Raw genomic sequence first — 12,517 nt, forward strand, 5'->3', positions numbered from 1 at the left:
TCAGTGCAGCCATTGCCTTTCTTCTGTAGCAGGGGGCCCTACTGTGGTGCCTTTTATAAGAACAGTCAGCCATCAACTTGCTTGCCGTGGACCACCCACTGCTCCTCAGATGACACTGCCTTTTGAAGTCACTACCAGCCCAGGCTGGATTTCAACCAGCAGTCCAGATGGAAGCCAAGCCCCCAGGAGAATGAGAACAAGCCCTACCAAGGGGATCTCCAGGGGTAGCACGCTGTGGAGTGTCTGGTTCTTGTTTAGAGGGACTATGAGGCTGGGAGGAGCAAAGATTTCCCAATTTGCCAGGGGTCACAACCTTCCTCTCGCCCATGTCCCCAGGGCCGGTGATGGCCAAGCTCTGCAGAGTGTTGGTAGGCTAAGCAGCAGGGATGGTTAGCTGTGAACATTCCCATTGTGGAGTTCCCTGCAGGGGTCCAGGGCTTTGCTTGTCTCTCCTTTCTCCTTGGCACATCTGGAGGAAGAGTATTCATTCTCTCTCTCCTTCTGAATATTTATTCCCTCTCTCCTGCTCATCCCCTGCAGCCACAGCCACCCCGAGCACTGCTGTCTCTTCACAGAGGGGGATGGCAGCCATCCCATAAGTGGCCCAAGGAAGGAACTAAAGGGATGTGTCACTCTTGGGATAACCCACAGAGGACCAATGCTGTGAGATGAGGCTGAAATCCACCCACCCACAGATCACTGCAAAGACAAGCAAAACCTCCCCTAAAAGCAAAACTTACCCTCCAAGTCCCAAGCCCAGCAGAGCTGGCCTGGGGGCTGTGGGGTGTCTGTGGCTGAGGGAACAGGGCTGGGTGTCCCAAACTGTTGGGGACAGCAGCAGGTGCTGCACAGGAGGAAGAGAGGATACAGGTGCTGCCAGGGAACACCCTGCCCTGAGGAGCTGGGGCCATTGGTGGCCATTGCAGTGCCCTTGCAAAGGCTGTGGCAGGGCCTCAGGGACATGGGGGATGCAGAGCCTGAGGAAAGCCCTCCTTTGCTGCACCAAGGACAGCTCGATCCATCACCAGCTCTCACTGGTGCTCTGTAGCCCGAGTGGGACCAGCCCCTCACTGGCATCTTTGGGCACCAGCCCAAGCTGTGGCACAGTAGAAATTGTTCCAGCAGAACAGGGAGTCAGAGGCAACTCATCTGACCTCTGTCCAAGGGCTTTGTTGGGGCATTCCAGCAGAACAGGGACTCTGGCACTTCACAGACTCTAATGAGCTGCTGTTGCTTCACTGGAGACAAAAGCACCAGCCTGCAGTGCCTTATTATCACCTCCTTCTGGTTCTTCACTCCACCAAAAGATGTTACAATTCACATTCTGGCTAACATGGGACCTTCTGTGGCCTTTCCAGGCAGTGGGGGGAGCACCTTGCCTCAAGCCCTGAGACAGACAGGGAAGATTGGGAATAGCTGGGCCAGTTCTTACTGCATTGCCTTTAGAAGCACATCTGCAAATCTTCATCCTCACAGCCAGCAGGACGAAAGCAAGGGCATGATGACTGCCAAGAAACACGGACCTCAAACATCCTCTATCCATCCTCTCCAAAGCTGGTAATTCCATGATGGTCCAGCTTCTTCTGCCATGGTTCTGCCTTCACAGCTGGGAGCCATCGCTATGGGACACCTAGAACTCTGCTGGGGCATCTCCAAGCTAATTAAATCCTCCTTGCTCCTTGTGCCTAGGAGCTAAAGCCCCAGTGTTGCAACATCAGCTGTGTTAAAGTTATCTCGTGTCAGGGTGGCTGTTTTGGGTGTGTTGTCCTGCTGCCATGCCAAGGAGCTGCTCTCTCATCCACATCCCATCTCCATCAGGAGCTCCAGGCTTCTCTTCAGAGAAGATTGCTCTGCTCTTCCTTCTTCAGTGGGGTAAAGCTGCTCCTGGAAGGATGTTCTCAGAGAGGGAGGGAAGGGGGAGTCATTATCTGCTTCTTGCAACAGCTGGCAAGGATCAATGGGGACAAAGGAAGAGATCATAAGGCAGAGGAAAGGGCAAGGAGGGGCAGTGGCTCTGTGGGAGCTCTCAGCCCTGGGGTGGTGAGGAAGACACCATGGGGATGCAGCAGCCAGGAGGGTGGCAGTGACCTTCCTGCACCTTCTGGATGAAGCCATGGCCTGTCTGGCATTTTCCCCTCATTTCCAGTGAAACACGTTTTCACCTAAGGCAGTCTTGGCACTGCTGCTCGCAAGGTGTCCGGCTGGCAGAGGGGCTCCCGTGGAATCTTGGCTGTCCAACACAGGCATCATTCAGGAGCAGGGTTCTTGGGAACAGAAGGTGGCCTGTGTATCAAGGCCTTCTTTCACAGCCATGGCAGTAATGGGAATCACTACTCTGATGGGTTATTGACAGGGTTTTGAGGGAAATCTTGGGAAATTGAGATGCCACGGTTGAGGCTGGGAAGGTGAATGCCCTGCTGGCATTTCTTTGTCAGGGAGACAATAGATCCAGGCAGTAGCAAGGAGTGGTCAGGATTTTTAATTAATTTCTTTCTTTCTTTCCCCTTCACCCTTTGTTTGGATCCTGTTTAACAAGGATCTGAAACAAAAGGAGGTTGATTAAGTGCTCAAAGGAGGGAGAGCTGAGCAAATCTAGATCACAGCTTGGCTCAGGTGCAGGGCAGATGCTGCCCAGGGGTTGTGGGGGCCAGCACCCAAACCTGCCTACTCCAGCTTTTGACTCTCTGTGTCCTCCCAGCTCAGAGGGCAAGCCCAGGAGACCTGGGGCAGCCCTCTGGGGATAGTGTGGGATACTGTGACACCAAAGTGACACTGTCCCACACTGCAGCCCTGTAATTCATCAGCCATCACTGGCCCTGCCCTCCCCCTGTGAGAAATACTCTGCTCTCCAGTCACTATTTTTGAGTATGGCCATGACATCTGCTGCAATTCAGGCAACCTTGCAGCATGGATAACCCTGGGTGACTTTCCCAGGGTTGACACAAAGCAAAGATGGACCCCAGGCTGTGCAAGCCTGTCCCCAGCCCCACAGCAGCTCCACCTGCCCTCACTGTCTCAGAAATCATCTCCTCTGCCCTTTTCCCAAGGTCTCCCTGATCAAACAGCTTCTTGCTGTGCAGAGCCTGTGCCTTCCTCCTGCCTCCTTCCTCCAGGATTTGATGGGCACTGTTTTATCCACTTCCAAAGGCATCGGACACCTGAGGCATGTCCTGGCAGGTACATCTGACAACTGGGGTCTGGTTTTGTTGGGAGGCATCTGTTGAAGGATAACGATTAGTCTCGCAACATTTGCTGTCCTGGGAAGAAAAGAAGTGTGAATTGTGAGAACAGCTCACTGACAGCCCCATGTATTGGTGTAATGGCAAGGTTTTGGTACTCCAGGGTGGCACCAGTTGCTGCTAACCTGTTCCTCCATCACGCTGATTGGAGCAGGTCAGCTGTCACAGATGGTTAAAAGCAGCTCAGTTATAAAAGGTGGTTTTATTGGTTGGTAGAACAGTGAGGAGAGCTTTCTAAAAGATGGGATTTTTTTTAGGATTCCACTGTTTCCTTACCATGGAAAATCAGAGCTGGAACCAAAGACAAGGAACAGCAGAAGACACTTGTGGCAGTGCCAGCCCCAGGGAGATGGCACAAGAGTGACCACTGCCCTGTAAAGCTTTGCCCAAATCCCAGGCCTCCAGCAGGGCCTTTGGCAGGGTTGCAGTGTGGTCAGTCCCCTGCCAGGACACCAGCCCTCCCCTGGCATCATGGGCATGTGCATGGCATGAGTTAGCCCAAAGCCTGGGCCCAACAAATAGACCAAGAAATCCTCTCCTTCCCAAAACCACCCCCTGCTAATGGTCTGCTCACCATTTACTGCAGAGGCTGGGGGGCTGCTCTCATTTACCTCTCTTAATTTTCTCAAATCACAGAGTTGTCAATAAGCTCAGCTGCATTCCTGTGGCTTGTGTGGACCGGCTGCTTTTTATTTGATTTGATTTCTTTTTAAATTCTAATGGTTTCTGAATTGGGAATGCTTGCACTAAACACACACACCCCTTTCCATGCCTGCCCAGGCAGCTGCTGGCAGGGAAGCCCCACTCCTTCTCCATGTTCCTCAATGGAAGTGGCAGGGAGGCTCTGCAGGGGATGTACACACCCACGGTGGGGAGGCTGGAGTGGGTGGGTGGCTCCTGGACCACTCACAGCCCATGGCATGTGGCTGGGGGTGGAACACCCAAAGCTCTGCTCTGCCCCACAGCACCCCTGGGCTCCCACACTGCTCAAGAAGAGTCTTTTAGGGAAACTGTGTGGGTAATTTATGGAGCTTTTAGCTCCAGGAAATGCTGGGATGAAGGTCTAATGCTGCTCACCTGTGGGTATCAGGAAGAAACACACTCCCCACTCAAGCCTCCTGGGAGCCTCTCACCTTGGTGTCTAGGAGCTGAGGACACTGCCAGACTACAGGAATGGGAGAGAGCAGTTTGTTTGGGTCCCATGAGCACAGTGCAGGGTCTGGTGGGTCTGTTCCCACCCATGTGTGTTTGGGAGCACCATTCTGGCAGCTCCATTCTGCACGTCCTGGCACAGCCCGAGCCCGGCCCCCATCCCTCGTGCCCAGTCTCCATGCTGAGATCACTGGGCAGCAGGGAAGCATGGAATGCCAAGAGCTGCTCCACTGAGGGCTTTTAAAGGGAGGCCTCAGCATTGTTTTTCAGCTGGAACAGGAAGCGAGAAGGGCTGGCAAGGCAGGGTGTGATGTGTGTGTGTCAGCACGCTGGAGCTGGGTGCGTGCGAGCCCCGCGAGCCTGGGCTGTGCAGGAGGCACGGACAGGCTGTGACCAGCCAGGGAGTGATGGCAGGACGTGCATCTAACACCTCAGCCAAGGCAGGATTTGTGTTTTCAGGCTCGGCATGACGGGTGGTGGTAGCCACGCTGCCAGGGGAGGGAGAATCCATCACGCTGTGTGTGGGACGCCAGCCAGGGTTGCCCTCGCCGAGCTGCTGGAGTTGACAGCAAGAGTCTCGTGGCTGCAGGAACACGGCACCAAGCCCAGGCAGATCAGCCAAGCTCAAGCCAAGCCCCACTGGCAGGAGCATCTTGTGGTTGCACCACTTTGGAAAGCTTGAGGCCGTGTTTTTGTGTGACGCTGGGCTATGGAGCAGCCCCTCTGCCCTGTCCTTCATTCACATGGGCTCCTTATTGCTCTCTACAACTCCCTGAAGGGAGGTTGCAGACAGGTGGGGTTGGTCTCTTCCCCTGGGCAGCACTGACAGAACCAGAGGACACAGTCTCCAGCTACGTCAGGGAAGGTACAGGTTGAATATTAGGAAGAAATTTTTCACCAAAAGGATAATAAAATACTGGAATGCTCTTCCCATGGAGGTGGTAGAATCACCATCTCTGGATGTGTTTAAAAAAAGACTGGACATGGCACTTGGTGCTATGCTCTGGTTGAGGTGTTAGGGCATAGGTTGGACTGGATGATCTTAGAGGTCTCTTCCAACCTCATTATTCTGTGACTCTCTCAGAGCTCTGGGTTGGCCACACAGCCATTGCTGCTGGGTGCAGCCAGCTCACAGTAGACACATGCTTAATTAGTGTGGGGGCTTGGCATCTGTGGGAGTGCTAATTGAGCTCCTTATCAGAGCCTTCCTCTGCAGCCCAGGCAGCCCATGTGGCACAGCATCTCACGGAGCAGCTGCACCAGCCCAAAGGCCTCAGGAAGAGCAGACAAGGCAGACCAGAAATGCCTGTGGTATCTCTGTAGGATATAAAAACTCGGCAGCCCAGCTAAGGAAGGTCAGACTCAGAAGTCCTTATCTCACTTCCCACAAATAAGGATCATGAGTAAAGCACTCAAACATCATGAGAGGGAGTTAAGAAAACATGCTGTCTATAAATAAGTAACATGTTTTGAGCTTTCATTCTTAGTCTTAAGAGTTTTGTGCCTGTAAAAATTTGTATTTTGGGTTTCTCAATTTGCATTGAGAAAAGATAGAAGCATTCTTTTCTGGTTTTTAAATCTCTTAAAATGTAATGGACAATCTCAACAGCCATTGGATTCCAGGAACCGAAGTATTAACATCCCCCTCTTGCTTTCTCTTCCTCCCCCAAGAAGCATCTTGAGCCTGGTGATAAAACCCAGCCTTCAGCCAACACTGGGTGAGGAATCTACAAGGAAGGTATTGACATTTCCTGAAGCAAATGTTGATTCGTTTCTATCTCTCCCCGAAAGTTCCTTCAGGTCCCAATAGATTTGAATTTAGAAGTAAATATTTAACCAGCATTACTTTATAGGACTTTGTATGCTGTGATTTGCTGCATTTCCAGGCATGGAGGGCTGGTCCCTGCCAAGACCATATGTGTTTGGACTTCTTTGAAACCTCTTCAGGTAAAATACATTCTAGTATTTCTAGAAATACAAGGTTTCATGTAGGATCTTACTGAAGGCACAGGTGAAGAAGAGAATCAGCTGTGAGACAGTAGCAGGGAGCCTGGAGCTCCTTTGGAAAGCACAGGGAGAAGATGAGGAAATGTGGTGAGGAAAGTTTATCACTAAACAAAACATCTCCAGGGTATAAAGGAGCTTCTGCCAGATCATAGGTACCATATGGCAGTCCAGGTTGTCTGGCATGGTTTTGTGCAATGACTGTAGGTCTGAGACCTTTTAGTTTCTGGCTTTGCCTTCACCCCAGAGGTCTCTGCCTTGGGCAAAGCACTCAGAACTGCTCTTTGGCCTCATTATTTAGAAATTACCAGGGTTGGCATATTCAAGTGCAGCTCTGTCCTCATCAGTGGGGACAATGTCTGGCTTGGTCCTTGGGCCACACCTCTGTAATAGATTTAAGTGGGGCAGGAGGATCTCCATGGAGTAAAATCCCACCTTGCCCTTGGCTTGGCTCCCTCCCACAGGGTGATCACTTTGATTTTCCCCTGGTTTGCCATGTAGGTGCAGAAAGGTTTGGGTATCATGGAAAGCTTTGGGTTAGAAGGTACCTTGAAGCTCATCTCATTCCTACCCTCCACCATGGGCAGGGACACCTTCCACTCTCCCAGGTTGCTCCAAGCCTTTCCCAACCTGGTCTTGAACACCTCCAGGCATGTGGAGTCCACACCTGCTTTAACCTCACCACCCTCACTACATAAATTTCTTCCTAATACCTTATCCAAACCTACCTTCCTTTAGCTTAAAGCCCTCCCATGCACTGGTGGTCTCTCTGCCACTGGCCACCCCACTGATGTCCCATGGGTCTTAGGCTGCTCCTTGCCTGCATCTGCTGAAGATTTCCAGCAAGATGTGAATGCTGGGTTTGCACAGAGACACAGAGACACAGGTCTTTGCACTCCCTTCTCTTAAATTGTCCATTTCCGGGAATAAAAGAACAAAACTAAACCCCAGCCCTCTGCACAGTGCCATTAACTGGCCATAAAAGTGTTTTGCTGCAGAGGCTGGGTGGTCAAGTGGTTTGAGAACAAGATTGGAAACCATCATCTCCTAAGTTTTCAAACTGTTCATGTCACTGAGCCTCTCCGGGGCACGATGCTTCACCCCATATGTCTCTGTTTACTGTCGATAAAACAGAGCTATTAATACTGCTGTGCTTCAGGGTGATCTTTTGGACTGTAATTAATGTTAAAACCTTCTGAGGTCACTGGCTGGAAGGAGCTGGAGAGGTGCAGAGGCTGTGTGCTGCTGGGCTGCCAGCCTCCACCCCAACTGGGGTGATTGGTGCTGAGTCCAAAACATGTCATTCACAAGGAATGGAGATGAAAGAGTTCCCTCTAAGGTTCTTGAAAGAGAACTGCCTCCAGGTGAGGTAAAGCAATTGGGTTTGTTCTCAAAAAGAGAATTTTTGACAAGATCAAAATCACTTTGATTCTGATGTTTTTCCATTTACATTGGTTTTTTTTTTTCCCTTACATCATCAAAAAAAAAAAAATTAAATGAGGGCTTGTTTTTTGACATCTGTTTTTTAACCCAGGCCTGACCAGGAGAGATGCTCTTGGCAGCTGAGTGACTTTGCTCCTGTGTGAGCTGGGCAGAGGGGAGAAGTGCAGTCAAAAGGCTCACACAGGTCTTCAGCATCACCCAAAGGGGTGGATGTGCTTCAACACCCAACCCCAATCCTCCTGACCCCACTGGCGATGGAATAGGTGAAATGGGCACTGATTGCTGAATATTATAATTATGTTTTGATGAAAGTCTTCTGTTTTCCAAGGAAAGTGCTCTGGCACTGATTGCCTCAGAGCTAATGGAGCCAGCCTGAGCTGGTGCAGGCAGAGCAGAGGTTACACATTAGCTCTGCTCACCCTTTTCCCAAAGCAAACACAGCAGCACAGCCACTGTGGCTCGGCAGAGGCCCCAGGATGGAGATGGGGAGATTAACTGGGATTAGCTCCCAGGATGGAGATGGGGAGATGGGATTGGCTCCCTGATGATGAGCCCTCTTCCTGCTTGTTGTGCTGCTGCTGATGAGCAAGAAGAGCCCTGCAGTAGGTGGGCAGCTGGGGGTCCCTGCCCTGTTCTCCAGCTGCTCATCTCCTGGGGCTGGAGTCCCCCTACCCAGCACTGGGTGCCCTTGTTGGTGTTGCTGAGATATAAACCTTCCCTCCTCCCAGCAGGAGACTCCTCACTCCCCTTGAAGGGAGGGATAGGGCCCGGTGGCACCTTCAGGATGGGATGCAAAGCCCTGCAGTCAGACTCCTGGAACGGAATTCTGTGCTGCCCCATTGCTCTGTGTGTCCCTCAGTGAGAGCAGCCCTCAGTGTGTGGCACTGGTGAAGTGGCACAGTGTGGATGTCCTTCTTGAGATACTCCAGCTCCAAGCAATGCTCCTGGTAAATTAAGGAAAAAGATGTCATGCCAAAAGGATTAAACGGCACCTCCTTGGGTGAGCTGAGCGTGTGTATCCCCTGTGTGCCCCAGCTTTGTGAGAATGGGAGTTGTCCCTGCACACAAGTGAGTTCCTTGGCAGTCTGCTGGCATCCTTTCAGACAGCAGGAATTGTCAGGGAGCTAATGCTAATTGCTTGGAGGGAATATGTCCTGTGCTGGGAATTGCTACCGTGCAGATGTCAGTTCTTATCAGCCACATGTGGGATGTGCAGGGCCTGCAGGGAGGAGAGAGGGGGCTGGCAGTGCTCATGTGTGGGGAGAGAAAGAGGGAGGCATTGCTTCTGTCACCCCCAAGGATGCTCAGGACTTAGGACCATTTCTTAAATAAACAGACGTCAGGGTCTCAATCCCATTTAAGCTTCAGCTGCTTTTATAATACTCCTTACACTCACTTGCAAGAGCTGGTCAGTTTTACCTTAGGCTAAGGAGGGGTGGCATGTTATTTCTCAGGCTGGGAACCCCACCACCAGACATCTCAGACCTCTGAGGGGTTCAAACCAGCCCCTGCACTTTGTCAAAGCCAGCTTGAGTTGCCATGCCCAGCTCAGAGTGAATAAACATGAACTGATGCCCTTTGGGAGAGTGGACAGAAGATTGTCACCCTGCTGCGAAGAAGCATTCTCGTCTTGGAGCTTTGCTGCTCTGAGCAGGACTCTGAGCTCAGCATCCCAGGACGTTCCATGCAGCCACAGCCTGTTTATTCAATGCTCCATCAGGCACAAAAGCCATATTTTACTGTCAGATGCTCTCCATTAGCTTCAAGTGTGAAATTATCATTCCCACCCTTTTGCCAGCCCCACCCTTGTGAGGAAATGAGGGAGCAAACAACTCAAGGGCCGTTCACAGGATGAGTACGAGCTGTCACTTGTCAGCACAGAGCCCACTTACAGCAAGAATTACTGCCCTGCTCCCAGAGGGGCCAGAGAGGAGCCCGGCTCACAAACACCACCGTGTTGTAATGTTCACATCAGGGCATGGCAGAGCAACCCTGAGGTGTTTGCATCCCTCTGCAGTCAGGAGGGCTCAGAGTGAAGCCCCACAGAGGTCTCTGGGATGAGGGGAGAGGAAATGGAGCCCCACAGATTCCAGAAAGGGATGAAGTGGCCTGTCCCCTCAGCCCTGGGTTCTCCTCTGTTCCAAGAGATCATCTCACATCTCCTTGAGATGCCAAAACTGACTGATAGTGCCTGGACCACAATTTTCCTTTCTCTCCTGAAGGCTGGTTCCCTTAACAAACTGGTGGCGTGGGACTGAGGGATCAAGACATTGTTTTCCTTTTGCTTCCTGCCTTCCAGATTTACCCTGTATGCTGTGGATACACGAGGGAGACACTCAGAGCTGAGCACAGTCACCCTGAGGACAGCCTGCCCACTGGTAGATGACAGCAAGGCTGAAGGTCAGTGTTCAGGTGCCTTGTGTTCCATGCCAGGAGACATTTCATGCTGATTTTGATTTTTCTCTCTTCACTGTGCCCCCACAAACCTGCCCAGGCCCTTCTCTCCCAGTGGGAAGGCTCCTTTAAATTCAGCCATGGGCACAGGGACATTTATCTGGGGATGGGTGACAAATTGCAGGAGTATCCAGAGACAAAGTCTCCTTGGCTGGGCAGCTGATGACTCTGTGATGCCACACAGGCATCCTTCCCATGCATGGCTGTGGGAGCTGGTGCTGTGTGTCTGACACAGGCCCTGGAAGAAGAGCAATCCCTTCTCACAAACCTGAGAGAAGCAGGCTGGGCCATGCAGATGTTTGAAGGGATGCTGGGGGCAGCTGCATCAGTTTGGAAACAGAAATGTTGATAAATGCCTAGCTACTTTTGCACATTCACATTGTTCACTTTTGAAACTGATCCCACTTGTTCTTACACCCAAACCAGAGCACCTGGCTGCTTTCAGATTTAAAAGGATTCCTCTATGTGACCATTATGTTACCTGTTCTTGCTTGCTTTCTGTTGGCAATATCACACAGAAAAAAATTGGTTTATGCTGAATTCCATGTTCAATAAGAAAAGCATTCTCATGGAAAAACAGCAAGCAGGAGACTAAGGAGAAAGAAGGAGATGCAGTTTGTCCATTTCTCATCACCAAAAAGAGGTTTTTTTTTTTTTCTACAGCAGATAGTTAATGCTCTAATTTAACACATCTGAGCTGCTCCAGCCAATGCCCACAATGATGAGGGGCTGCATTTCTGCCTGAAGGGCCTTCCTGGGATCAAATGTTGATCTCTTCCTACCCTTTAGCACCATAGCTGCCAAGGGCTTTTGGTTTGGTGGATCTGGGAAGAGCTTGCCTGCCCTTCCTGGGAGGATAAGGCTGTCTGCCTGTCCTGGCAGCTTTTTGCCTCTCCTCCTCCTGCTCCTCCATGGAGTGTTGCTGGAGTCCTTGTGACAGCTTTGATCCTGCAGGGCACCACTGCAGGATCAGCCTGAGGAATTGCTGAATGCTCTGCAGTCACTGACCCCCACTGCAGGCAGTCCCAAGGGACTGGTGGCCACCCCAGCTGCCAGCCCCTGCTGCCAGCCCGGCCAAGGGCTCTGCTCCTCCTCTTCCCATGTTAGCACCTTCAGCTGGTCATTAATCCCATGCCCTGATCCTTTCCAGAGATAGCTGACAAAATCTACAACCTCTACAATGGCTACACGAGCGGGAAGGAGCAGCAGACAGCCTACAACACCCTGATGGAGGTCTCTGCTTCCATGCTCTTCCGAGTCCAGCACCACTACAACTCCCACTACGAGAAGTTTGGAGATTTCGTCTGGCGCAGTGAGGATGAGCTGGGGCCCAGGTACCTGTCCCTTCCCCGTGTCCTGCCCTGCCCCATGCCCAGAGCACCCCTCTGCTTGGCCACTGGGGCTGTGACCTCCTTGTAGCTGAAAGAACTCCCCTTTTGGTGTTCACCAAGCTGTCCTGCATCCCCTTGGAGCACCAGGTCCTGCTCAGTCCCTGGATGAATGCTGGGGGGACACCTGGCAGCTGGGTGGTCTTTGCATGAATGTTTGTATCACCCAGCCTGATCTGGGTGAGCTGGGGGCTTGGAAACACTGAGGAGTGGGGGGCAAAGGGTGTGATATAGACCTGGAAACGTTTTTCCTTTTCCCTCTGTTTCCTATCTGCTTGTTGGATGTGGCTGAGGATCTCTCCATAGCACCAGGATGGCACCTCACAACCTTACACCTCTTCTGGACATAGATCCAAGTTGGCCTGGGGCTTGTCCTCCTCCAGAGATGACCTTGGCCATAGTTTCTTTGGCAGTTCAGTGGCCTCTGGCACATAGCCACTCTTATCTTCCCCCTGCCTTCCCTCTGATGACACTGCAGGGTTGTTTGTCCTTTGCAATTGTTCCTTTTTTCCTGAATCCCTGGGAGCCATCAGCTTCTTCTTTCACGTCTTCATTTCCCCTGTTACTTGAGATCCAACCCACTGAAGGATGCTGCCTAACCTGATACCTGCCTCAAGCTGTGGGACAGGAGGGTGACATTTAAACTGCCAGTTCCAGGACCCAGCTACATCTGGAGCCCATGGTCAATTTGGCTGCTGTCTGTTGTCCTCACTGAGCCGGGGGAGTTCCTCCCAGCACTCCTCTGCCCTAAGAAATATGTGATTTGCAGCCAAGGGGATGAATCTATAAACCCAAGGCAGCCAGTGCCAGGCTTGTGACAAGAGAGAAGCTCTGCCA

General features: G+C 51.6%; 1 protein-coding gene across 1 annotated transcript in view; it reads left to right on the top strand.

The window, feature by feature from the left end:
* Positions 1-12,517, top strand: part of ASTN2 (astrotactin 2) — a 299,849-nt gene that overhangs the window by 281,589 nt on the left and 5,743 nt on the right. Inside the window, exons 21-22 of the mRNA XM_030231263.2 lie at positions 10,138-10,238; positions 11,443-11,626. Coding sequence (XP_030087123.1) covers positions 10,138-10,238; positions 11,443-11,626 — 285 coding nt within the window. The remainder of the gene's footprint in view (positions 1-10,137; positions 10,239-11,442; positions 11,627-12,517) is intronic.

The sequence above is a fragment of the Serinus canaria genome, chromosome 17 (assembly GCF_022539315.1).
Source record: "Serinus canaria isolate serCan28SL12 chromosome 17, serCan2020, whole genome shotgun sequence".
In the NCBI taxonomy this organism is placed as follows: domain Eukaryota; kingdom Metazoa; phylum Chordata; class Aves; order Passeriformes; family Fringillidae; genus Serinus; species Serinus canaria.